The sequence below is a fragment of the Orussus abietinus genome, unplaced genomic scaffold (assembly GCF_000612105.2).
Source record: "Orussus abietinus isolate OABI.00-Male unplaced genomic scaffold, Oabi_2.0 scaffold8, whole genome shotgun sequence".
NCBI lineage: Eukaryota > Metazoa > Arthropoda > Insecta > Hymenoptera > Orussidae > Orussus > Orussus abietinus.
In genome coordinates this window covers 2,554,911-2,580,783 of record NW_019395997.1, presented here as the reverse complement: position 1 = coordinate 2,580,783, position 25,873 = coordinate 2,554,911, and the positions used below count along the sequence as shown (strand labels likewise).

At 41.2% G+C, this 25,873-nt stretch overlaps 4 protein-coding genes across 8 annotated transcripts; all 4 read left to right on the top strand.

The window, feature by feature from the left end:
• Positions 1-2,825: 2,825 nt before the first annotated feature.
• LOC105699464 (probable cytochrome P450 6a14) lies at positions 2,826-7,042 on the top strand. Of its 2 annotated transcripts, none has more exons than XM_012424473.2 (9): positions 2,826-2,956; positions 3,037-3,100; positions 3,561-3,886; positions 3,949-4,115; positions 4,364-4,684; positions 5,066-5,129; positions 5,223-5,441; positions 5,744-5,983; positions 6,589-7,042. In XM_012424473.2, exons 3-9 carry the CDS (start codon positions 3,586-3,588, stop codon positions 6,816-6,818), a joined length of 1,542 nt encoding a protein of 513 aa, XP_012279896.1. In that variant the 5' UTR covers positions 2,826-2,956; positions 3,037-3,100; positions 3,561-3,585; the 3' UTR covers positions 6,819-7,042. The 2 variants fall into 2 exon arrangements, with proteins under 2 accessions (XP_012279896.1, XP_012279894.1); XM_012424471.2 differs by having other exon boundaries at positions 5,066-5,153.
• A 196-nt stretch (positions 7,043-7,238) lies between these two features.
• LOC105699305 (nitrilase and fragile histidine triad fusion protein NitFhit) lies at positions 7,239-8,843 on the top strand. Of its 2 annotated transcripts, none has more exons than XM_012424177.2 (6): positions 7,239-7,329; positions 7,478-7,616; positions 7,676-7,831; positions 7,929-8,135; positions 8,209-8,421; positions 8,494-8,782. In XM_012424177.2, the coding sequence occupies exons 2-6, from the start codon at positions 7,497-7,499 to the stop codon at positions 8,662-8,664; spliced, it is 867 nt and encodes a 288-aa protein (XP_012279600.2). In that variant the 5' UTR covers positions 7,239-7,329; positions 7,478-7,496; the 3' UTR covers positions 8,665-8,782. The 2 variants fall into 2 exon arrangements, with proteins under 2 accessions (XP_012279600.2, XP_023289979.1); XM_023434211.1 differs by having other exon boundaries at positions 7,271-7,392; positions 8,494-8,843.
• A 211-nt stretch (positions 8,844-9,054) lies between these two features.
• On the top strand, positions 9,055-16,612 carry LOC105699463 (anillin). Of its 3 annotated transcripts, XM_023434210.1 has the most exons (20): positions 9,055-9,265; positions 9,344-9,456; positions 9,587-9,713; positions 9,858-10,058; positions 10,116-10,288; positions 10,609-10,788; positions 10,885-11,068; positions 11,228-11,523; positions 11,622-11,721; positions 11,815-12,038; positions 12,136-12,243; positions 12,329-12,519; positions 12,658-12,790; positions 12,887-13,145; positions 13,284-13,448; positions 13,583-13,836; positions 13,921-14,091; positions 14,325-14,547; positions 14,638-14,782; positions 14,858-16,612. In XM_023434210.1, exons 2-20 carry the CDS (start codon positions 9,439-9,441, stop codon positions 14,964-14,966), a joined length of 3,261 nt encoding a protein of 1,086 aa, XP_023289978.1. In that variant the 5' UTR covers positions 9,055-9,265; positions 9,344-9,438; the 3' UTR covers positions 14,967-16,612. The 3 variants fall into 3 exon arrangements, with proteins under 3 accessions (XP_023289978.1, XP_023289976.1, XP_023289977.1); XM_023434208.1 differs by having other exon boundaries at positions 10,609-11,068; XM_023434209.1 differs by having other exon boundaries at positions 9,328-9,456; positions 10,609-11,068.
• A 369-nt stretch (positions 16,613-16,981) lies between these two features.
• Positions 16,982-19,410, top strand: LOC105699465 (transaldolase). The gene is made up of 6 exons (XM_012424474.2): positions 16,982-17,214; positions 17,919-18,042; positions 18,123-18,362; positions 18,450-18,575; positions 18,693-18,829; positions 18,907-19,410. The coding sequence occupies exons 1-6, from the start codon at positions 17,118-17,120 to the stop codon at positions 19,179-19,181; spliced, it is 999 nt and encodes a 332-aa protein (XP_012279897.1). The 5' UTR covers positions 16,982-17,117; the 3' UTR covers positions 19,182-19,410.
• Positions 19,411-25,873: the final 6,463 nt, after the last annotated feature.

The window sequence follows — 25,873 nt, the reverse complement described above, 5'->3', positions numbered from 1 at the left end:
AAATTATTATATATTTTTTTTTGCAGGGTACTTATGGTGAAACGTACTTTTCATTGCCCATGGCTCGCGGTAAAGAAGTCCCTTCCAGTAAAGGTATAACTGATAGTTGCAAGTGGCCCTTCCCGATGCTTTAACATCGACGTGATCTAGGTGCTGGTCTAGTAAATTCTGTGGTTGAAGGGCTGATAAGGCCCTTTGCAGTTCTAGCCCCTTTGGGCCCCTCAATTCCCAGGTGGACCCCATAGAGGCTTTCCATGACACCAACAAGAAGCACCAAACCAGCACACTGGACGCGTCCATTTCGACTGTCTCTTCGGTTTCACTAGCACTTGTATATATAATGTAGGGCCCGTTCGGTATCACCGATCGGCCCTGATAAGTCGATATCAATAGCGGATCCCCTCGAAAAACTGGAAAACTTTTTCATAGAGGTTTCTTCAAACCTAGGAGCTAGGCAATGACCAGCCATAACCGAGTATACGTGATCTTCCACCTTGAAAAAAAAGAAAAAAAAAAATAGTTGACTGAAACAAACATTTATATTGTTGCCTGAATCATACGCAATTGCAAGGAACAATTATCTTGTTGAGAAGAAAATGTTATATCGTTATTTAAACGAATTTCTTTTGTACTCTTATTGAGGTTTCTGTGGACGCGTTCCATCGCTGGAGTTTGTTATAGCGATAAATATTATTTTGCTAATGGTAAATAATATTGATAAGTATATAATACTGATGAATTTGTCATGTACGGTAGTAATAGGTATATTGAGAACCTTGAACCGTGTTTACCAATCATTTCGACCAGTCATTGCTGTCTACGGAATTCGATATCGTCTGAACGATTTCCTCCTCCATGTGGAAAGTTGTACTTGGAAGATCCCTCTGTTTTGATAAGCGTAATCGCAGGTCCATGATTCTGTTAAGTCATCCAGGGGTCCTTCGATTACGGGCTACGCGCTGAGTAATTGTAATGACTCGCTATAATGAGGTTCCCAGGTCTCCGAACTGAGTACGACGAGACAAGATTAGGTCATTTTTACCGGAGAGTAACTTTCTGCTTATGAGGGCGTAATTGTAATTAATAGAATTAATATTACCAAATTATTTTAATCACTCTCGGTATTGTGAGGTTCCCAGGTCGTCGAACTGATTACGGCGAAGTAAGATTAGGTACTTTGCACCGAAGAGAAACTGCCTGCTTGCGAGTGCATGTAATTACTATGACTTATCTAATTACTATATTTAATATTATTAAATAGGTGTAATGACTTTCTCATTATGTTATCCCGGGGTCACCGAAATGAAGTCACTGAGGCTTTCTGCGTACTAATGAATTGTAATTGTCATGTGTTTACTAAATGATAATGATAATTATACGCGCAGAAAAATATTTCGAGTGATTGAATTGAACCAAATGCAGTAAATCGGTTTTGTTCAATGAACCAAATTTTTTTTGGTTCCTCGAGAAGGAGCGATTTTCTGTGCGGGAATGAATTATAATTATCATCTATGTAGTAAATAATTGTAATGGCTTTTATTATGTCATCCCTGTATCACCGAATTAAACAAATCGAGAAAAAAATGTGGTTCTCAAGTCACTGAAATGGAAACATCGAAACGAGATTGAAGACATTACATCGAAAATGAACTTTCACCATGTTGAGTACGAATTGTAATTATCATGAGATTACTATACTATACTATATTACTATACTATACTAAAATGTAATGTCTCTATCATTATGTTATCTCGAGGTCGCCGAAATGAAGTTATAAAGTTTCCGTATACAAATGAATTGCAATTGCCACGTGTTTACTAAATAGTTGTAATGAGTCTATCATTATGTCATCTCTGAATCACTGAACCGAAAATATCGAGAAGAGATTAGATTCTTTGCATTTTAATTTTAATTAATTTGCCTAGCTTTAACCCTTTAGCTACTAAGAGCGCCTAAAGGCGTCCGACATTTGGTCCAATATTGCCTGCACGGTCAGACGAATTTCGCCCATATGTCGAAATGGCTCCGTGTTCAAAGGGTTAAAATGTACCTTGGTGAGCGACCTGAAGACGTCGCGAACAGATTTACATTTTACATCGATAATTGAGTTACTGCAAGTACGTGTAAACCGATGAAAATCAGACTTGTAACCATGACAAATCATTCCCAAGTATCGCGAGATTTTTTAACAAATTCTGAAAGAAAAATCTAAGCGTTAATGTGCGTCACTTAGAGCTGATTACACCAATCATGATTAGTGCGAAATTCCTCAACGATGGCAAGTTAATACAAAATTACTGCAATTCATGTCGCACCGAGAAAAATTATGCTAATCGAAGATTAACGTCCATTGATTGGTAACCATCCGAAGTCGAATGATTAACTCTAATCACGCGTTAAATAATCCTTGATTAAGTATTTAACTCAAATCTTGATACAGTCTTCTTCCATCCGTACTTGATGAAAAAGTCTCGCCGATTGTCGACTATCTTTAAAAATATCCTTGCCAAAACTTCGAAGCACCCGGTAATGCCTTGATTAACTCTAATCACGCGTTAAGTAATCCTTGATTAAGTATTTAACTCAAATCTTGATACAGTCTTCTTTCATCCGTACTTGATGAAAAAGTCTCGCCGATTGTCGACTATCTTTAAAAATATCCTTGCCATATCTTCGAAGCACCCGGTAATGCCTTCAGCAGACTCTCTGTAAAACTTTCACTCGTTCAATGCACAACTTTTCGTCTTTTTGTTAATCGTATTCGGAAGAACATGAAAAACTGGTTCCTCCCGTTGTAACAAACTTTGCGCACTGAATGCAACCGAGATCTATACTTAAAGACCAGAATTCAGATTTCCTCAGTTCTGAAAGGACACTTTGAGGTGCAGGACTCTTCAGTCCTTGAACATTTCCGGAAGAATCCAGCAGTCCCTTAATTTTCTTTACTCACATCCGGTGTGTATTTTATCTTAATCGTCTTCTTAATTTATATCTCTTTTATTCTTCCAATAATTCCCTTTCTATTTGTCGTGTAGGAAGTTCATATTAAACAGCCCATAAAGAGTCTCAACCCTTTCTTCTTGATCGATTTCTCTTCCGGTGAGTAATTTCATCTTAATTTTCATCCTCCTTAAGGTAATGTGAAAGTGGCGTCGGAGAGGTTTTCTTTATCAAACTTTTCTCCCTACTCGGTTTACCGAATAGTTCTAGAAACTTTACTACGTGAATAGGGAGACTATAAGGAAGGTCCTGAAACTCATGAAATTTCAATTATTTTCAAATTTGTTTATAGGTATTTTAAAAACAGTTTATAAAAAATGAAATTTCGCGAGTTTCAGGACCTAACTTAGGGTCTCCATATTCATGTTTTAAAGTATGAAACGATTTGAGACACCCAGTTCGTAGAAAAGTTTTATGAACGATCGAGCTTTCGGATGCCACTTTCATATCTCCTTAATCCTCTTCTTCTGATGCGTTTCATAATTTTCTCTTCATCCTTTCCTAACATGTCTGATAAAAATGCAGTTTCCCGGAAATTTCATATCGACTATCTCCTCAGATTAAAATCCCAAGAAGCTGACATCATGCTCACTTTGTTGGCGCTGCTGATGGTGACTTTAACCCTGATCTATCGATATCTGACCATGAACCACAATTATTGGAAAGATCGAGGGGTGCCTTTTCCAAAGCCGGAGCTTTTCTTCGGTAACCAGAGAAACTCCATTCTGTTGAAGAAAACCATAGGCGAAGACATCCAAGAAATTTATCAAAAGTTCAGTGGACATCGTTACGTTGGATTCTTCCAATTCATGAAACCCGCCCTTATCCTGCGGGACCCTGCCCTCCTGAGGACCTTGCTGATTAAGGACTTCCCAAATTTCCAAAGTAACTTGTCTTGCACTTTTTTATGTCCGTATTCATATAATCTACTATCTTGATATCTTCAGGTCGTGGAATCTTTACCAACGACGACAGTGATCCCTTCACTGCGAATTTAGTTAACTTGTCAGGACCAAAATGGAAATTACTTCGAACAAAGATTTCTCCAGCTTTCACCTCAGCCAAGCTCCGAAACATGAACACGTTAATTATGGACGCGGGTAAAAGATTTCAGGTAAACAAAATATTAATATCAAAACCTCTGATCGCTACTTAAGGGGGCTAGTAAGTTGTGAAATGCGTTTTAATCGAAGGGAATACAATTCAATATAGAATGAAAAGTTGGAGGAAATGTTTCCTTAGAGGGCTGTATTCTTTGAGGTGTGATATTTATTTAATTTCGTGCGATATTTATTTAATTTCATCCCCTCATTTGTTATAGCGACTTTTTCCGGTTTTCTTCAATCAAATGTGCTTTTCCAGACTTACGTTGAAAATCATGTAGTAGACAAAGAAGAGGATGTGGAGATCAGTAGCCTCGTCGCCAAATTTATGACAGAAATTGCCGGCACCTGTTTATTCGGACTCGAGATGAACGCTTTACAGAATGAGGTGCCGGAAATCCGAAAACTGTGCAATAAATTTACCAGACCCTCGACCTACCTCACTGTATTGAGATTCATCAGGCAGCACTTCTTGTGGTTCTTCAGGCTGTTCAATTTTCGTATGAATCCTATTGGTGTAGAGGCATATATGATAGCCATAATAAAAAATGCCATACAATACAGAAAGGAGCACAACGTGGTAAGAAAAAGAAATAAATTGTATATAAAGTAAGTTAAGTAAGTAAGAATGGTTGAAAATCGGAAGGTGCTCGCTATTCGCACTAAAATAGATAGAAATAAGTAAGTTAAAGAGAATTATCATATACTACTAATTATTATTAATTATTCTTTCGGGAAAATTGTGCCTATACTAAAACACAAAGATAAATGAGAATAGTAATTAACTGTAAAGAAACATTTGAATGAGATACCGAGATATTGATGAGCAGTGCCTTTGACATCAACTTTACCAAGCCAAAAGCACAGCCGCTTATAAGATAAATAAATTGCATTTGAGTTATTTGTTATCTATACAATTGCGGACGATTGTCCTTGTTAAACATCTATGTTGATACTTCAGGTCCGGCCAGATTTAATGCAACAACTTATCGGCATAATCGACGAAGAAGTGGAGACCGATGGAAGTAAGGTCGAGGGCTCTGAAAATGGTAGGCCATTGACATCTATTTTCGGCAATTTGTATATCGTTTATATACGTTAATTATTGATCATTCTAGCGATTACACTACTGGTCGTCGCTGCCCAGGCTTACGTATTGCTTCTCGCGGGCTTCGAGGCCTCCTCCAGAATCGTGAACTTCGCCTTGTACGAACTGGCAAGGAATCCCAAAATCCAGGAGAAACTCCTAGAAGAGATCGACAGTACTGTAGAAAAACACGGATCGTTTTCCTACGATGTAATTCACGGGATGGAATATCTGGATCGAGTCGTTCGCGGTGAGGAATAAGAATGTTCCTTTTAATTTCCCGCCCGCGTCACTTGGCGTGGATTTGAATTCCCCGCGCTGCGAGCGCCATCTGTGTAACACCCGCGGAACTTTTTACCCGTTTCCGTCTACGGGTAATGCACGAAACTTTCCGACCTCAATTACATTACATCGATACATAATTAACGTTACACGTAATAATCGTGTTTCACTGGAAAATTATCGTTGTCAAGACAAAGTTTCCTTATACAAAGTAGACTTATGCACATGGGTAGTGAATTTCAAATTAATATTGATTACGATCACTTTCAGAGACAATGAGGAAGTATTCTGTGATAGATATGAGCCAACGACGGTGTAACAAGACCCACGTATTTCCCGGAACCGACCTAACAATAGAAGAAGGCATTTACGTTATAGTGCCCATTATGGCGTTGCACCGAGACCCGGAATATTTCCCAGAGCCGGAGAAGTTCGATCCCGACAGATTTTTGGATAAGAACGCCCTAAAGGCTTATTTCCCCTTCGGTGACGGACCAAGAAAATGCATTGGTTGGTCAAGGAAATATCAATCACGCCCGTATTAATAATCTCGTATTGGCAGTTTATTTTGGAATACGTCTGCACTAATGTAGAGCTCTTTTAAAAATGTCTAGCATTTGGCTGTATCGAATAACGAAATAGTTTAGTCAAAAGTCATACGTGGAAACAGACTTGCGCGACACGCGTGTCTCGCGTGCGTGAAATTCTCAACGCGTTTCGTATCTCCTGCAAGAGAGGCGGAATGCCACCGTTAAAAATACCTTTTAAAAGTATACTATACGTATAGTCGAAATTTTGTTAAAATTCGATGTTTCGAAGTTTCCTGTACAATTATGTTCTGGAATTTAGAATACAAATGTAGGAATTCCAGAGGGCATGTACACGAAATTTCGACATACGGTTGTATCGTGTTTTTCGATTATGTAAACATGCGCAATTGCATGGGTCTTGATTTTCTTCTTTTTTTTTTTTTGTTTTCTTATCATGTTTGGGTACAAATTGTATCTGACATTGATTTCCGATTAACACTGGTTAAATTTCGAGACGTAATTACGAGGTAAATGGAAACTAACTATGGTATTGCGAATGTTAAAGTATTTGTCTTTTATTTTCAGGAGCCAGATTCGCGTCTCTCCAAATCAAGACTTGTATTATATATTTACTAATGCGGTTTATGGTAACGGAGACTCCGAGAACTAAGCCTTTTCTTACATACGATACCACTTCTGGTATCCTGACCAACAAAAATGGAATCTGGATGAAAATTCTAAACCGACCAGGGAAAGAACCGAAAATTCCTACTGGCCTTGGGAAAGAATTCTTGGAAGTCTCTCCCTCCGCGTAAAACCGCTCGACATATTTACCAAAAAAACTATCATGTATCCATACGTTCGACAATCTGTTTCTTTTACTTCAATTGTTGTATACTATCGTAATACCCCGTAAAACATTACAGAACTGAAATGGATATTTGCAGTTTCTTTTATTGGCGCGAAAAATTATAAATGTAGCGATTTGGTAGCTGCTTTGGCAATGATATTTAAATCTCTGAAACGTTTGCAATTTGAATGTCAAAAGACAATAAAATGGAATGTACGTGAGGTAATGAAACGTAAAAAATTAAACTTGTTGCATTGTGTTGAAACCATAGTAGTTTACTGAACGAAAAGGTATTTCGCGGCTTTATTGTAATCACGATTTATGAATGCTGAAAGGACGCCATATTTCACCACGTGATCACGTGTTTACCAACCGTGTCATTTATGTTTCTGCCACCAGTTGTTGCCCAACTCGTCTCTGCCACTCTATTACGCTACTATCAGCTACTACGTCGGTAATTACTACAGGTGACGTATGTTAGTATCGTTTATCAGAATTTCATATGCTATAATATCATACCATAATCAGAATTTGTGTCGGTAAATATTCGTGTCTCTACTATTCCCCTTTTAATGTACCGATATTTATCATTTTATTCATTACTCTTTTTATCTTTGTTCCTAGAACGACAAGATTAATTTCAATGTCTGTGAGGCAAAAGGCAATAGCAGCGGTATGTCAAATGACAACCACTGTTGATAAAACTAAGAATTTAGGAATAGTTAGTGAATTAGTTGCGGAAGCCAAGCAACGATTAGCTACGGTAAGCGATAATATAAGTCTGTTGGTTTCTTCGTATCGTTCAAGGGTATAAATTTTTAGATTGCATTCTTCCCAGAGGCTTGTGATTATTTGGCAGACAATAAAAAGGACATCGTTGCTATGGCAGAGCCCTTGGATGGTCCTACAATCCAAAGCTACAAAAAGCTTGCCAAAGATCACCAGATTTGGCTATCTTTTGGAGGAATTCATGAAAAAGTAATACATAATTTCATTATCTGCCCGCTTTCAATGAAATGACGTTGCTTAAAAAAAGGATGAATGTTCAATTGTTGTTGAAGATACCTAATTGCAGCTGCCAGATGAGTCGGAGAAGATTTGCAATACACACATCTTAATTAACAGTGAAGGACAAGTGGCTGCAAGGTATCGCAAGGTGCACCTCTTTGATATGGAAAACAAAGAAATTGGTGTTCGGTTAATGGAGTCAGATTATGTTGTGAAAGGCAGCGAAATAGTATCACCTATTGCCACACCAATTGGTCAACTAGGACTCAGCATAGTATCCTTTCAGAAAATTCCTTTTCTTATATAGTTAATTATTCTTCAATAAATGGGCCTTAACTTCAAAATAGTGCTATGATATGCGTTTTCCTGAGCTCGCCCTGGCTCTGCGAAACATGGGTGCAGAAATTCTGACTTATCCATCTGCATTTACTTACGAAACTGGAGCAGCCCATTGGGAAGTGTTACTTCGCTCACGTGCCATTGAGTCGCAGTGTTATGTCATAGCTGCTGCTCAAATTGGCAAACACAACAAGAAGCGCACCAGTTGGGGCCATGCTATGGTGAGATCATTTGCATAGCAAAACAAGTTTTGTCATTCCAGAAATTAATTGACTATGTAACAATGTTTTCAGATAATTGATCCATGGGGATCAATGATAGCCCAGTGCTCGGACACAATTGGTATCGCTGTGGCAGAAGTAGATTTGAAATTGTTAGAGAAGATACGTAAAAACATGCCTTGTGAAAACCATCGTCGGATAGATTTGTATCCAAAGGTACAAGCTTTAAATACAAGTTTATAAACGAAGTCTATTACATTCCACTTTGACGTAATTCACAGAGGTATGTAAAGAAGTTAAGTAAATGTGTAAATTATTAAATTGTATACCAACTATAAAATATGCAAATTTAATGAACTGATGTGTATATATGTGTAATGTTATACAGCAATTGATATGAATACGAAGATTATTTGCCAAGATTTAATAAGGAAACTATATTTTATGCTAAAAGCCTTCATTTTATAAGGTATTATCTTATTTTCAGTTGTTGAATTAATTAAACTGTATGTATAAACGATAGAAAGTGGATTTTTGAATACTTTTAGACGATGAATCTGATTGGTCAAAGTTCGCCCGGTATCGACCAATCAGAACTTCGCAGAATCAAAGATGGCGTCTCAGCAACATCAGCTTGTATCGTAGTGACTCTGCCCTCTGTTTATCGTTTCGTTCCTTGACTACTCCCCTCCTCCTGCACGCTTTTATTCGACGCTATCTTTTCTGAGTCATTTTGACGTTCTCCGTCGAAGTTTGAATTTACAACGGTTAATTTCATCAAAATCCTTAAATCCTGCTGCGAGTGCGTCCAATGTACCGCACCATCGGTACGGGGTTTTAACTGGTGATTATTTGCACATTCTTCAAGCTAAGTACATTACTAAAATATCTTAAACTAGTTGAAAGTTTGTTGGCTTTGCAGCTGGATGCTTTTGAGGTACTTTTGAAGTTGACAGTGGCGGCTTTTTTCGAATATCTCGGAAGATCTTAACCCCCTAGCACTGACCCAGCCCACAAATGGATCCATTCACTGAAGTAAGAGTGGCGTCTTTTATATTTTATCTCAATTCAAACTTGCATTTCCATTTCTTAGTTCTCTGTGACTCTTAATTTTTTATCCTAAGATATTTGTAGTTGCTAAGGCATAATCTATTTCAATTATTAGCGGATGTTAGAACGCGCCAGAGCGAGGAGAGAAAAACTGGATACACAATTGTCGAATGCTGGTCACGACGTCAGAAAATATCGAACCCCACTAAAAGATGCAAACATTGCCACAGTCCAAGCACAAGGTTAGTAACGGTGTAAATTAGGAAATTCAAGCCAATGTTATCCTATTAATTTTTATTTTATGTGATATAATTCAAAGAATATCATGAGTAAATAAAATTTATATCTTTTAATTAATGTTAATCATTATTTTATAAACATTAAAGGACAGACAAAAACTCAGTCACCGACCAAGGCGACTGTTCTAGCAAAGAGCTCTCCAGGGAAGTCTCCTTCAAAATCTCCACAGAAACTATCTATTTCAAAAGAATCTGTCAATGAAGGAAGAGGTACTAATAAAGAGAATGGAGATGGCCCGGTGTCAAATATTCGGTCGAAATTACAACGATTGGGAAAATTATATTCTGGTAAGTTGCATCTTGAAATTACTTTAGACCTTTATTAAACAGGAGAACTTTTTGCAGAAGATGGCAGTCGAGAATTAAGCTCACCCATTCATAGAACAGAGGAAAAATTTTCTGCAGAAGATGAGTCTTCTAGCAATAAGTCAACCAAACCAGGTGCTCGATTAGGGAGACTGGCTGTTCTGGCATCAACAATTAACAATTGGGAAGACGATCTGCATCATGTAACAGGGGTAAGACACTTATGAATTCTTTAATTTAATATCATTGAAATACAATTTCTTGTTGTTTGATACATGACACATTTTCCTACTTTAGAGCAAATATACGGATAGCAAAGATATGGATAACCAAGCAGAATCAAATCAGCATTCAGCAAATACTCAATCTACCCCAACTGAATCTGGAAAAGAAAGCAAAACCGATAATGCTGAAAGGAGGAAATATGGAAGTCCTTTGAAACAGTCTGGTCCGACCAAATTGGTAATTTTTATCTTCTCAACATCCATTTAAGTGAAATTGTATTATATGTAATAAGTTGTTCAATTTCTAGGACTCAAACATGGGAAAATCAACATCCCCTAGTAAATGGATTACTAATGCTGGAAGATCAAAAACAAACTCGCCTTGTGCCAATGAAAAAAATGATGTGAATTCTCCAAAATCCATAACTTCTTCGTCTTACAGCAGTCCAAGAACCCCGGATAGAACAGGCAGTAAGAATGGCCCTACTGTGAGTAGTAGTGTGAGGCCTGTAGCAAAATATGGCTCCCCAAAGAGCACCATTGGCTCTCCTGGCTCTGTATTAAGTAAAGCTTCCTTATTTGAGTCAAAAAGTGTTGAGACCAAGACAAAGGATCCTGCAGAGATGACTCTTTGTGAGAGGATGGCTCTCTTTGAAAGAAATAAGGAGAAGGTCCCCTTGCTTCCAAAGGCTCCGCTTACTTCCTCAGTACCTGTGGAGAAATTGCAAGAAAATAAAAGAGTACCTACAATTACGAGACAAGAAAGAGGTATGCATGATTTTTCACATGTGACTGAATGTCTTGACAGAAAGGTGAACATTCCTTCTCTTTTAAGTACTGAAGTCATTTCTAATTACGAAATAAGTTTTTATTCAACATTGGAACAGAACGAATTTGATTCATTTATCTGATTTTTAATTATTTCAGAAAATCCTATCTCATCGAATCGGTCAAAATTTGAGATGAATTCGAATTCAGTAACCTCTCGGTGTGCAGTTTTTGAACAGGGTAATCGTGTTCAAGAAATGGAGAATAATATTCTGAAAGATGTGCAGAGTGAGAGGCAACGAGAGATGGAGATGCTGAGGTCTAGATTCAACAAAAACAAAGAAGTGGCGCAAGTTGCAGCTGGTTCTTGCATCAGGACCAGCGAAAGCAGTGAAGGAAAGTCTTCGTCATCTAAAAACTCACCAGTGTGTCCAGTCAAGCCAACTCCAGCTCCGGTAATTGTTTATTCGCTCCTCCCTTTACGATTACAATTGTACCAGCTGCAGAAAAATAATCTTTCCATGGAGTTTGTATTAATCTTTTTATATTTAAGGATCTTGTGCCTCCACCACCACCACCACCTCCACAGACCTTGACGGTAACTCCAAAAAATTCTTCGCCCATTAGAGCGTTCCAAGTTAATAAGAGAAAAGGTAATGACCATAAATAATTACGGATTTTTATAATGTTATAATTAATTTAATGTTCATATTCAGGAAGAATTCATTTAATTTTCGAATTTGCAGGAGACAGTTCGCCAAAGTCACAACCAAGTCGACAGCTTGTTAATACAAATGCGAAAACGTCTGCGTCTACAGACCACCGTCTCTATCCAGACCTCTCCATACTACAGTCAACGGAAACCGAAACAGAAACCGAATTCACTATTGGTACGACAGAGTCAGATGCAATTACCCTTGACGATAAGACAGACACAGACATCACTTCAGATTCCGAATACTCTGTGCAGGTATGTTGCTAATAACTAAAATAACAAAGGAAAGTTAAGTAGAAAAGTGATTCACCTTACTGATCGTATTCCGTTTTTCTTTTACTTCATTTCTTAGAGAGAAGATGACGCTTCAAGTACTCAAGACAGTGACAGCATAACAAACACCAGTCTTGGTAGAAGTATCTTGCATGCCGTAGGCCATCAGTCAGCCCTTAAGAAAAAGGTATATAGAATTTAGGGAAAAGAAATTATTATATATATCTTTTTATAAAAGTTAGAGATTTTTAGTAACTAAAGGTACATTTCAGAGATCAATTGAGCCTGATCCAGACAGTGTTCCCTCTGACACTTCGGCATTGGATGAAATGGAGTATCTCGATGAGTATACTGTTTCATTTGGTAATAATGGAAGAGAGAAAGAGGGACCCACTCCAGCAAAGCTGAATAAGGGAGGCCGAAGTCCATCAACGCCCCATGCTAACTCCAAAAACAACCAGAGGTTAATTTTCATTTATGGATAATAGATACTCTTTTCCCTTTGAAGCACAAAAACTTAATTCCTTTTTCTCTTTTAATAAAAAATTATATACAAGATGTTGAATGCGCTTGTTCTTACATAATTTCTTTGATATTGCAGATCGCCATATCGCTCGCCGATTAAAACGGTGTCCCCTTCAACCCCTAACATCGGTGAGCCATGTGTAGTGGAAGGAGACAGTTACGTACCTCTAAAGCATAGTATTAGCTTCTACAGGCGACAACAGTCTCAGGTGAGAAAGAACTCGTAGCCATGCTTCATTTAAGCCGAAGCCTTATCATTTTATAAACATTGACTTACTTATAAAAGTCTGTTCTTCATTTGATAGACTCCGAAGACTCCGATACGTTTTGTATCTCGAACTACGGAGAGTGAGGTAGACAGCTCAGGACGAGAGCGTTCTCGCACAAACGGTGCAGATGAAGCAATTCTGGTCCAGGATAAAATTAAAAGGTTATTGGACGAGGTTTGCAAACAACAAACGATCATCGGCCAGGCTAGCCAAGCTCTGAATCTGTGCAGCTCCACGATTGAGTTCTCAGGTTCGAGGGAGCAAGTTGAAGGAGAAAGACTACTGCTCGTTGCCAGTAATTATTTTCCTTCCTATTATTAATTCTTATATCGTTTATAAATAACTATAATTCGATAAAATTCAGGAGAGTAAAAATGCGACTAGGGTCATATTTGACAGAAATAATACCATGCGTTTAATTTTTGTTGCTCAGATCAGAGACGGCAAGCAGCTCTAAATGAGATTCAGAGATTGAAAGTCGAGGGTACCTTACATCCAGTGACTCCAGGAACACCGGAGATACAAGAAAGTGGATCCTTGACAATATCAGCCATCAGTCTGCCACTGAAACCAGAGTATTTTCGAAAAATTGAACCGGGTAAGTTAACTATAAAGTTAGCCTAGTATATAATAAGTGAAAGTATTGCGCGACACTTTAAACATTAATGATAAAGGTAGAAATTTATTTTTCTTTTTACGGTGTCTCAAAGTGTACCTTGTTTCGTCTTTTAGACACGTGTTTGCATTTCGTCTGCCTGGTACGTCATTTGGAGAATGTCGTTACCACTCCAGCAGTTCTAGCTGAGACAGGAGACTATTCCGTTCGGTTTCCTTCGACACTGAAACTTCAGGACCTCTACAGCGACTTCAAAGTAACCATCGAGATATACTCCCTCGAAACCCGAGCAGAGATTCTACCACACGAAATTAAATACCACATTCACAACAGCGGTAGTGGCAGTGGTGCTGGCAGTTCTTCCAAGAAAGTGAGTACGACTACCATCGGAGACATTAAATGCAAATTAATAGATATTTACCAGGAATGTGGAACTTCATGTGTCTTGTTACAGTCCTCTGGTAAGACTCCGAAGAAGTTATTGAAACAGGAGAGCAATTTAGTGATGCCTGCTGTGTACAGTCCTGGGGGACCATCCGCTGTTCGGACTCCTGCATTCTCACCTGCTGGTTACGTTGTGTTCAGCCTTCGGGAGGTGAATCGTCAGCAATTCACCTTGAATAAGGTTACTATCAGACATTATTCTAAATCTCGTAGATTAATATACACTTACATACGTTATATACGTATGCGCGAAGCCATGTGTATGCGTAAAACGCCAAGTTTGGGCTTGCTAAACCCGTAAGAATTAATATCCCCGTATTTAAGTAATCCTTTAAACATCTCCAATGTCAGGTTCTGCTCGCTCAGCGTATTCAGTTTAAACGACCTTGATATATTGTATTTTCATTTTTATAGGTTCCTCGGTTGTCTCCTTTGGTCGGGAAGTTGCAAATGCATGTATCCTGCGAACTGTCAGTGTCTGTCGAACATCGTGGTTTCCTCACAATGTTTGAGGACATTTCTGGCTTCGGAGCCTGGCACCGTAGGTGGTGCTTGCTCAAGAATGGATCTCTGTCTTATTGGAAGTATCCGGATGATGAACGCAAGAAGGAACCTATCGGAGTCTTGGACTTGCGAGGTAAGTGTACTTACATTTGTGTAATTTTTTTTTCTATTCGGTGAGACTCTATTTATTCATGCTTTGTAAGTAATATCCCTTCTCTCTCAGACGTCACTACAATAGATGTCAACTTGGTATCTCGAGACATTTGTGCACGGCCTCACACTTTCCTGCTAGAAACTGTGCGTCCTGCACATCCTAACGACACAGACACCCTGATTACTATCAGAAATGGTTCGGAGACTACAGAGAGGTACAGCCTGATTAAATACTACTAAATAACAGGCTTTTTGTAACATCGATTGAATTAACGTTGATTAATTTTTAGGCACTTACTATCAGCAGACACGAAGGAGGATCGATTGGAATGGTGTGCTAAACTGAACAAGACGTTGACTCTAGTCCGAACATGGGGAGGTGCTTCTAACTCATCCTGATTGTCGAAATAGACCAGAATCAGCAGAGACAACTGAGTGTGACATGTCTGTTGCTTGAGTTTGACAAATGTATGTATTTTCTGACCCTTGGAGTGGATTGGAATCGGCAGAGATGACAGGAGGCAATTCGGCTATCAATCAATTTCTACAAATTGTACGTATTCTTAAGTGTATACCTAGAGTGGTGTAGAAAACTTCTCTTGTAACAATTGCGCAGATCAATTAAGCAATCTTTATTTTACAATCGATTTGGTAGCGTTTCACCTTAGAGTACATCTTGTGCATTGATGCACATTCATCGTGGGGTGTAAACTAATCTACGTATAATTTTCATCATGAGGATAAATATTCATACAATGCTTTTTGCATTTTAACAGATGCACAGCGATGGGCTCGACTTGATATATAATTTATTCGCTGATTGATAAAAAAAAATTAGATAAACAGTTTCTAAGTTATTCCAAATTAGTCGGATAGTTTTCTTTGTGGAAAATAAGTATTCGTGTGTATATTTTATTTAAATGTTTACCTATGGTCAAGTCATTGATACAATAGCATTCGGCAAATAGATTCAAGCGAAGAGCTACGATTAAATTTCTGCTTGCCCATCGTTGGGAATCTCATGCGTGCTGCAGTTGCGTTTATACTTATGTCAACGCATCTCAATTAACCGTAATTCCAAGCTAACCATGACTGATGTTTGGTTAATTTCATATGTAGTGCGAGTTATACACAAACATGTATAATGTAATAAGATACCATAGCGTGTAGTTTTTGTACTAAAACCAGGTTTGAAAGTCCGGTATCTCGGCTTTTTCAACGTGTGACGAAATCAATTGTTTTTTATCCTTCGGTCAGGGTCCGCAGCGCTGAATTATATGATTTTAAAAAGAAAGAACTTATCGCCGCCACTGTCAGTAGAACGGCTAATTATCTTCGTCACTTCACGTCTAAATGTTTCATTTTTCTTTCACTGTGGCGCTGTCAATTCCGCTGCCCTGCAATGTATCACTTAAGGCAATTAATCTGCACGTGTAATGTACTTTGCGCGTATAATTCCTGGCCATGGGTGGAAATTAATATTCTTAAACGAAGTCCACATCCTGTGACTTCAAACTTAAGCACATATTTCCTACCTCCACTGCGTATGTAAGTTGATACATTGCAAAGTGGCGACAATTGTGAAGTACCCAAATAATGAAGTATTCAGTTATATCTGATGTTCCTTGCCCTCGGGAGGGCATACGATTTGTATCGTTTTATATAATGCAGATTCAGTTAACACACAAATTTGGCTGGATTTCATGCCACCTTTTGTGATTATTTTCATTCCATTTACAGTCATTCTGTGGAATGACGTTAACTGAACGTGAGCTAACGAATGTAATGAATGTGTCTGTAAAGAAATAGTAAAAACACTCATTTGTAAGAGATCATTCTTACGTCTCTCTTTCTGAGATTTCAAGTGACTATTTCTCTGCATTCACGCTTTGATCAATTTTTATTGTAACAAACACTCACTGAGGCCTTGTCGCCATGAGTATTTTCGTTTATGTATAAACGTATTTTCTACGTTTTTATAGAATTTCTACTAGGCTAATACAGACCGAGATTATGTATAATTAAAGGTAACTCTTTCATTTGAATTCTTATTTATTCTTTTTACATTCGATTACCATGTTTTTCAAAATATTAAGGTGAGATAAACCTACCTTAAACCAGTCGATCTGAACGAGTAACCTTTTTAAAGGTAAATGTTATTGAATATGCTAAAATTTTAACATATTATAGCTCATAAGCACCTAAGATAAGTCCAGACACTTTCAAAACTTGCATTTTTAACATTGTTTTGACTTGGCCTAGAACAGGACGAAAATCTTATAATGGATTTCGCGATGCGATGTCGCTAAAAAACGTAGGGTAGAGTTCCACTTGCACGCGCTAGATGTCGCCACTGAAGCTTGCCGGGTTCCACAGCAGCCAATCAGAATTCGTGCTTTTGTAAACTAGCAATAAGTGGCGATAATACAAACAAACCTAACGCGTCACCATTCCCGTCGGCTTAACCCGTTCTCCGATCTCTCGCGCGTACTTTCCCAGGAGATACCGAAGTGTTTAGTCCGCCGTAAATAAATACGAAATTTGGAGAAAATGACCGAGCCGCAGTGCAAAAAGAGCAAGACCGAGAACTCGCTGGTGCAGCTGAAGACTATGACGACGGTCGTCGCCGACACCGGCGATTTTCACGGTGAGTGTAAATGGAAAATCACTACTCGTGATCGGCGAAGGTTTTCTTCGGGTCAAAAGTGAAGGTTAACATCGCAGTACTCGCTGCCGGTGACCACGTGGAGGATATTCGCCCTCGTAATTATAAAAGAAATGAGGCCATCGTTCGCATAATTTCACGATTCTTCCCCGTTTTTATCAAAGAATCACCTGTAGCTTTTTGAAAGGTACGCCAAGGTGACTGTCAATTATCTAATTCCACCGGCATTCACTTGGTCACAGGAGAGGGCAAGCGCGGGTAATTTGAAAATTGTCGAAGTCACCACTTGCCTTTCCATTATTAATACAGTTGCGTAAGATCATTAACCTTCTAACGATGGGATTTCTTTTTTAATTTCTTTTCTAAGCGTGTATCTGCATGTGTAATTATAATTAAACAGTGACGAGGATACTTCACATGCGGAGTAAATCCATCTAGTGTATATTTTTATAGCGGAAGGTATTTTATTTTTTCACATAAGTATTCTCATTAAACATCTTTAAAGGGTTAAAGGAGCTATCGAGCAGAATGTACGTCCTATAGAATTTCGGAGGCTGTTTGCTCACTTGCGTGGGGTAACCTTGCGTAATAATGATGTAATAGTAGTCCCAGAGATTAGCGAGGAAAAACGACAGCATAGGACAATAATACATTGTGTATGTATGTATGGATCTTGTTTTCCATAGCCATGGAGCAATTCAAACCAACGGATGCCACAACGAATCCTTCTCTGATCCTCGCAGCGGCGAATCAAAAGAAGTACGCACACCTGATAGACAAAGCGGTCCAGTATGGTAAAAAGGCTGAAAGGTAAGATGCATCGCCGTAAGGAAAATACACGAATAAAATAATAGGCATCGGGGAGATATAGAAGGGGCTTTCTTTTTTAGTACTCTGGCTAAACAGTCGGAGGCAGCTCTGGACTTCACCTGCGTTCTGTTTGGACAGGAGATCTTGAAGATAGTTCCTGGACGTGTTTCTACGGAAGTCGATGCCAGGCTGTCCTTTGACAAGGAGGCCAGCATCGAGAAGGCTAAGAAGCTTATCAGTCTCTACGAAGAGGCTGGTATCAGCAAGGAACGCGTGCTCATTAAACTCGCCTCTACCTGGGAAGGCATTCAGGCTGCCAAGTCAGTCTGCTCGTTTTATTCTGTCTAGATTTATGTGCAGAGGCAGCACAAACTGCGCACGAAATGATGAAATAAATTCCATTTCAGAGAACTCGAGGAGAAGCATGGCATCCACTGCAACTTGACACTTCTATTCTCGTTTGCACAGGGTGTCGCCTGCGCGGAGGCTGGAGTTACTCTTATATCCCCGTTTGTGGGAAGAATACTCGATTGGTGAGTTTAGAAAATAAAAATCGAGAATGAAACCCATTATGTATCTCAGATAAGACTTACATCGCACGAATTGTATTCTCAACGGGGCGTTACATCTTCCGTTTCCATTCATTTCAGGCACCTCGCAAATTCAGGCAAGAAGTCGTTTGAGCCGAAAGAAGATCCAGGAGTCGTTTCCGTGACGAAGATCTACAATTACTATAAGAAGTTCGGCTACAAAACTGTCGTCATGGGCGCTTCGTTCAGGAATGTCGGTGCGTCAAAGTCTTCAGGAAAAGATTTAGACGTTAGCGATGTCAAAGAGAATTAATAAGCGATTTCAAAATTACAGGCGAAATCCGAGCCCTCGCCGGGTGCGATTACTTGACTATCAGCCCGAACCTTCTGGAGGAACTTGAGAAGAGCAACGAGCCGGTACACAAAGTTCTGACCGAATCGGCGGCGAAGAAAAGCGACCTCCAAAAGATATCCGTCGACGAGGCTAAATTTAGGTGGCTCCTTAACGAAGATCAAATGGCTACGGATAAATTGAGCGAAGGGATTAGAAAGTTTGCCACTGATGTGCGCAAACTGGAGAACTTGCTGCAGGAAAAGCTTCAGGCTTAGTACGTCGCCCGACTACGCATTAAATGTTTCATGTATATAGATAATACCTGGTGTTTTACCGTTTCTTTTTAATGGCATTTTACAAACTTGTACATTCCTCGGCATTATTGTCGAGACGGAGGGGCGGTGTATGTACTATCATGCGAACAATCGTGTATATACCTGTATACATATGAATTTGTAGCGGATTTTATCGAGTACAAATATACGCGTTGGATGTATGTACGTATTTACAAAGAATTCAGAAGTCTCCGTGAAAGCCCAGAAGGACATGGATGTTTGATGCTTGATAAAAAGTGTCGGTAAGCGTAGGTAAGCCACTACCGTCAACTGCCGCATGGTATTACCATCACGAGTACGTGAGCCGCCAACGGCGACTGGTAGATGGTACCGCCATCGCGAGTGCGTGAGCTCCTATCAGAAATTCGTTGCGCCGCCCTTGGGGGCAAAAAACGGTGAAAGCTAATGTACGAAACCAGAGGGTAGCACAGGATGCGATCGTGCGATCCTGCCCGTGAGCAATCCCCCAACTCATCTCTGCTTATCTCTGCTTCTGAATTCTTTGGTACTTATTACTTTTGTAGGGAACACTATTTTATAGACTGATGGTAATCGTTGGTTTTAATTTCAAGTAATGTACCTTCCGTCCTGTATGGAAGGTAACGCCGTTGGAAACGCTAAGAACGTTTCGTGCCTAACCTCAGAGATGGCAGCACCAGAGCCTTCGACCGCAGCCGTGCCAATTCTTTTACGCCTTCCAGGAACATACTCTTCCTTCTTAGATGTCCAACCCGTCACTGCTGCATACATGTATGTAAACAAAATATGGTAATGCAAATTTAGTCACTTTTAATCCATCCATAAGGAGGATATTCCTACGTTCAAGAAAGCTCGTTGCGTTTAAAGTTTCATGTTGCAAATAAAAATGCGTGTCCTTGCTTCTAATCACTTTCTTTTATCCATTTGAAATTTCACGAGCATCGCATTTTCTTAGGGCCCCCACGATCACGTAGTAAAGGGTGAAATGATTCATTTGTAGGAACGTTTTATATATATTTTGACGTTTTACATATATAGAACCTCTTCGTATCACCTTAATTCCCCCCTCTTCCAGAGCTCTACCGTCCATTCTTTTTCAGACGATTACCCCGACGGGATGACGATTTCTCGAAGCCATCCTTGCCACCGTTGGACTCTGCATGGACGGAAAAAGAGGAAGCGCTAATCCGCGGAGCGGTAACAGAAGTTTCAACATAATTCCTGCCCAGTTTCGCTTGGTTTCTCGGGCACTTCCGGCGGTGCGAGCCGGAACGTTGGCCGGTGGTTCGGCGACGGTCGAAGGGGTTGTTCCCATTCGCATCCGGTTTGGAAAGTTCCTCGCGGAAGCTCGTTCCTGGTACCCGATGTAAAGGTACTTACTCCTACCAGGGAATAACCAGTTCGTGGTGGTACCGCCCTAGGTACCTAGTAGGTACCAAAGGCGTCTGTAGACGGCACCACCGTCGCTATCAACGAGTCGGCGTCTCGCAGGACCAGGTCCTGCCCAACTCGCAGTCGCCGCTCGGATCGCCGTCATTGCCAAGCAAGTTTATGGCCCAGACCGACGGCCATAAACTGTACGAATGGTAAATCTACCGTAAGATCATCCCAGCCGAAAATGATGTATTGCAGGTTCCGCGACGAGCGGGACGTACGAGCTCACGTATGGCTGACCCCAGCTAAGAGCCGCCAACCCCAGCCTCCTCTGGACCTCCTCCGGACCCCCCGCGTCCTTGCCAAACCCTGGCCGGAATTGCCCTGGAATTACTGCGAACTGCTGGTATCCCGACAATATGTTCCACGAGTCGATGTCCATCGACGAGGGGCCTTCGATGGCAAACTGTCCCCCGTGGGGGAAACGAGTCCTTCGGAACGACTAATTAGCCACTGCTGGATCCGGGGTGCCCTTAATTTCCTGCCCCTCGTTGGTACGCCCTCGTAAGCGAACTGCTTATCCAGCGGGATTTAAGGTGATATGAAATTGACGTCTCAGTTCATGACACTTTTCTCTAAACTGAGCGTACCGAATTGTCTGACATTCTATCGCGTGATTGCAGGTCGAGCTTATCGAGCGGGATTTAAGGTGATATGAAAGTGGCATCTGAGGGAGCAATCGTTCATCACAACTTCTCTTCAAACTAGGTATACCGAATTTTTTGAAATTTCCTCGCGTGAATACAGAGGCCCTAAGGAAGGGTCTGACACCCGTGAAATTTAATTATCTTTCTAATTTGTTTACACACATATTCCAATTTTCCTTCTCAAGGGGAAAAAACGACATATGGAATACGCCATTCGGTACAATTTTCAATGCAGCATGACGTAGCTGTCGATGTCAGTATAAATGTTGATAACAGGGCGCACTGTTTCAGATGGTACAGCAGGCAGAAGTATTCGTTTTTACCGGCGACGATGAAATTCCTCGAGTTCTGCTTCACCCTACCTTGCAGAACGCGGGATGATCAACGTGAGTGCCGCCATGTTTGTTAGTCTTTTAGGCTTCCTTTGAGACTGTAAATGTATGCATAACATAAATATGTGTATGCAGGTATGACAACAACAGCCCGTGGCCGAGGCACCGGAAGTAAGTCCGAGGTTTATCCGATCGCCTGGAAGCCGGGGAGATTGTGAGCTAATCAAGTGCGAGCCGATCGAGGGAAAAGGAAGAAAAACCTAGGAGAAACCGGGAAAAAGGAGGAACATGGAGGAACATCCCAACCAGAGAAGGCGCCGTTACGTAAGGTTTACGTAACCCCGTCGTTTATCAGGTAAGGTTACGTAAACCCGTCGAAACCGCGGCTTATGTACCCAATGGCGGGTGTCTCGTGGAAAGGTTTAATATCTTCTTACTCCTGGACTGCGAATATTCTATGGCGACATTTATCCGCCATTTCTATCACCGGCGCTAGTACTCATCAGCTTTTTCTCAAAGCTTCGGCTAAGTTAAGAAAATCGGGAGTTTACGTAACCGGGGATATTTAACCATTGTTTCTTTAACATCGACCGATGAAAGAACTTTCCTCGTGGTAGAAACGCTCATTGCTGGACACTTGGTTTGATTTGTTTTTAAGAAATCTCAAGAATAGCTGTTCTTTTTATGCACCAAGTATTACGTACATACTTGTTACATACGTAGAGATTAGAAAGAAAATTAAATTTCATAGGACAGGGTTAATTCATGGGGGGTATATCGCCCCTCATTTTTGTTTCCCATTATTGGCATGTATCGCTCGTAGATTTACTAAAGCCGGATGCCGTAGTGGGCCTTAAAACGGGCCTTAATGCGGACAGCTTGCGGGAATATTGGGGTAAGGGCGTCGGTTGGCCTTCTTAGGAGGGATTACGCGCGTTTTAGGGGGAATCGATGGGGTATCAATCGGGCCACTTTGCCGGGCCCGATGGACCGCCTTTGAAGGCCCGCCATTCCCCCGGGCCGTCGATTTAACTTTCGGATATCCACACCTGTGCTTACCTGGTCGACCCGTGCACCGGATCCGCCATTGTCGGCTATCGGGAGGAGTTAATAATGGAACTCTCGGCTTTTGCCTTTGTCAGCGGGCCCACATTGCGGCGGGAGATCCCGGCCCACGTGGGCCTGATCTTCTCCCGCCTCCTGACGGCCCTCTACGGGATCAAAAGGAATCAAACGCTCCACCGAACCGCCGGTGTGACCAAAAAACGCTCCTATCTTCTACGTCGACACGGATAACTACTTAGGGGAGAGCCTCTTCTCGGTAACGTCGACACACCGATTACGCGTTCACTCGCTAAAGGAGTTCCCCCGAATCCCAGCATGGGTATGATCCACGTGGAAATATTTACATATATGTGCGTGGATTAAAAATGTATGTTTTATTCACATGAGATGGCCGAACGTTATCTATTTTCGTATATGTTTTATTATATAAACAATATATTTTGATGTATCACATCTGTGATATATATATCAATGAGCGGTGCCGCAGGAAGTCCTTTAAAATTGCACAATTTGGGATCCGTGATTTTGAAGCTATTTCTTGAAAATCTTTTTAAATCTCTGATCTTGTGACTTGACATTTAAGCAACTTGTTGCAGAAGCTTTTTTAAAATCTTTCAGTTTGTGACTTGTAACTTTCAAGCAAGTTACCTTGAAAGCTCTTTCAAACAAGTTACCTTGAAAGCTCATTCAGAATCTCTCAGTTTCTGACTAGGGACTTTTAAGCAATTTATCTTTTTTATATCCCCCAAATTGTGGCTGGCGACACTTGTGACTTTCAAGGAAATTGATATTTTAAATTCTGAAAATTGTGACCCGCGACATTCGAGCAAAAACGTCGCAAGAGCTCATCTAAAATCGGCCAATTTGTATCTCGTAACTGCCCTTGTGAAACCCCTCAATTTGACTCGTGACTCTTAAGCGAATTGATTTTTGAAATCGCGCAAATTGTGAGATTAGATCAAAGTCCTCGCAAAAGCTCATCTAAAATCGGCCAATTTGTATCTCGTAACTTTCAAGCAAATTGCCACAAAGAAGCCCTTGTGAAACCCCTCAATTTGACTCGTGACTCTTAAGCGAATTGATTTTTCAAATCGCCCAAATTGTGAGATTCGAGCGAAGTCGTCGCAAGAGCTCATCTGAAATACCTGAATTTCTGACGAATCGGCCAATATGGGCCTTCCACGTCGGCTCGGTCCGGCAACGGAGGCCGCAGCGGAGGGCGCGGCCGGCAGCAACGGCAGCAACGGCGGCATCTGGTGCGCCCTCGCTCCCGGCGAGGCCGCGGCCGTTGTCCCGGCGTTACTTCCGTGACGGTGAGCTTGAATGCGCGCCGATAGTCGCGGCGGGAAACCAACGAGCCTACCCAAAGTCGCCCATGGTTTCCACGCATCCGAGCCCACCCGACCCGGCCGGGCCCGCGCCCAAAGAGCGCCCATCCACTCGCTCCCTGAAATAATAATGGAGGAATAAAAACCGGGAGAAAAGGAAAAAGTAATAATCTCGGGGATCTTTTAAAATCCATCGGAGCAGACGAAGCCGCCGGATTGTGTCGTGTGTCGGGGGCATCTCTTCGAGATGTATCTCTCTCTCTTTCTCTCTTTCTCTCTCTCTCTCTCTTCTCTCCGCGGCATCCCTTTTCTTCCGGCGTCTCTCTGCGAGCGCTGCCTTGTATCTCTCCGTCTGGCTGATGCTCGGTCTCTCTCGCTCTCGCTGAGGGCTCCCTTCTCCTCCCCGTGGGAGCGAGAGAGAGGGGCAGAGGAGAACGGGGTAGGAGAGCCACATGGGCATGTACCTGGCAGTACCTAGATATGTAAAAGATGGGAATGTCGATGCGCCATCTTTATTTTCCTCTTCTTTTTTCCCATCCTCTTCGTGTTGGTGCTCCGTATACCGTTGTCGGTTTCTGGCTCCTCTTGCGGCATGGTTAAGGGCGAGCTTATTGTTTATTGACTTTTAAACGTTTATTTAGATGGATATTCTGGATATGTAAAGGATGGGAACGTCGATGCGCCATCTTTATTTTCCTCTTCCTTTTCTCCTCCTCGTGTTGATCCTTCGTATACGTTGTCGGTCTCTGGCTTCTCTTGCCGCATAATTAAGGGCGAGTTTATTGTTTATTGACTTTTAAACGTTTATTTAGATCCATCTTTATTTTCCATCTTCCAGATCCATCTATATTTTTTAAACGTTTATTTAGCGCCATCTTTATTTTCCTCTTCTTTTTTCGCATCCTCTTCGCGTTGGTGCTCCGTATACCGTTGTCAGTTTCTGGCTTCCCTTGCGGCATAATTAAAGGCGAGCTTATTGTTTATTGACTTTTATACGTTTATTTAATAGGATATTCTGGATATGCAAAGATGCGAATGTCGATGCGATCCGTAGAAGTATTAGAAGGTGAAGTCCTACCCTGAGAAAAAAAAAAAGTGTCATCGACCCAAAGAAATATATATATGTTAATTCGAGGAATTATTTGTCCCCAATGGACTCGAATAAATTGGACGTAACAATTCCCATGGCATTGCGAGAATCCATTCGAGCCGAACGATCGATGTTTGTAATTGACAAAACATTTCTTTGATTCAATGAATCTCTTTTTCCTCAGAGTACGGATAAAGGTTATGGTCGATTGCGAGGTGTGAGGACTGGTGGGGAAGAGATTTCGCCAAGGACGGGGGCAAGGGAAAGGGACGCCGCCAATCGAGGGACTTCCCTTTCTCGCGACTTCCTCGCGAGAAAGTCGGCGACGGGAAAGGTCTCGCCCAGGAACAAAGGGCACTCGAGGACAGCTCTCGGGCTAGGTATTACGGGTGGCGCGCTAAACGACAGGGTGCTTCGATTATACGAGACCGGGCGTAACTTCCGCCCGGGCGGGCCGAAGGGGAAGAACCGGCGAAAAGGAAACCGCGACAATTCGCGACCTCGGCGCCGGGCCATCGAGTCGCGGGTCCGATTGGACAGAGCTGGGGGGATATTTCGAAGTACTAAAAAAGAGGGGAGTGGAAAAAAAAAATAAACAACGAATCGAGAGAAAGCGAACAGCGGGGTAGAAGGGGTAGGGGAGGCAAAACCAGGGGGGTAGAAAAAAAAATCCAATCCCGTCGAAAACACGAGGACGACAATACCGCGTAGTGGCGTATCCGGAATCCGCGGCGCGGCCTCGTATCAATCCCGCGGA

What these genes read in the sequence shown, in the direction of transcription:
- LOC105699464 (XM_012424471.2), top strand. Translation starts at nt 3,586, where the DNA reads ATGCTCACTTTGTTGGCGCTGCTGATGGTGACTTTAACCCTGATCTAT. An exon ending in GGTCGAGGGCTCTGAAAATG is followed by an intron (nt 5,154 to 5,222) that starts GTAGGCCATTGA and finishes TGATCATTCTAG; the next exon opens with CGATTACACTACTGGTCGTC. An exon ending in CGGACCAAGAAAATGCATTG is followed by an intron (nt 5,984 to 6,588) that starts GTTGGTCAAGGA and finishes TTTTATTTTCAG; the next exon opens with GAGCCAGATTCGCGTCTCTC.
- LOC105699305 (XM_023434211.1), top strand. Translation starts at nt 7,328, where the DNA reads ATGTTAGTATCGTTTATCAGAATTTCATATGCTATAATATCATACCAT. An exon ending in TTGGAGGAATTCATGAAAAA is followed by an intron (nt 7,832 to 7,928) that starts GTAATACATAAT and finishes ACCTAATTGCAG; the next exon opens with CTGCCAGATGAGTCGGAGAA. An exon ending in CCAGTTGGGGCCATGCTATG is followed by an intron (nt 8,422 to 8,493) that starts GTGAGATCATTT and finishes CAATGTTTTCAG; the next exon opens with ATAATTGATCCATGGGGATC.
- LOC105699463 (XM_023434208.1), top strand. An exon ending in CTGGCAGTTCTTCCAAGAAA is followed by an intron (nt 13,837 to 13,920) that starts GTGAGTACGACT and finishes GTCTTGTTACAG; the next exon opens with TCCTCTGGTAAGACTCCGAA. An exon ending in AGCAATTCACCTTGAATAAG is followed by an intron (nt 14,092 to 14,324) that starts GTTACTATCAGA and finishes TCATTTTTATAG; the next exon opens with GTTCCTCGGTTGTCTCCTTT.
- LOC105699465 (XM_012424474.2), top strand. Translation starts at nt 17,118, where the DNA reads ATGACCGAGCCGCAGTGCAAAAAGAGCAAGACCGAGAACTCGCTGGTG. An exon ending in GAAGGCATTCAGGCTGCCAA is followed by an intron (nt 18,363 to 18,449) that starts GTCAGTCTGCTC and finishes ATTCCATTTCAG; the next exon opens with AGAACTCGAGGAGAAGCATG. An exon ending in GTGGGAAGAATACTCGATTG is followed by an intron (nt 18,576 to 18,692) that starts GTGAGTTTAGAA and finishes CATTCATTTCAG; the next exon opens with GCACCTCGCAAATTCAGGCA.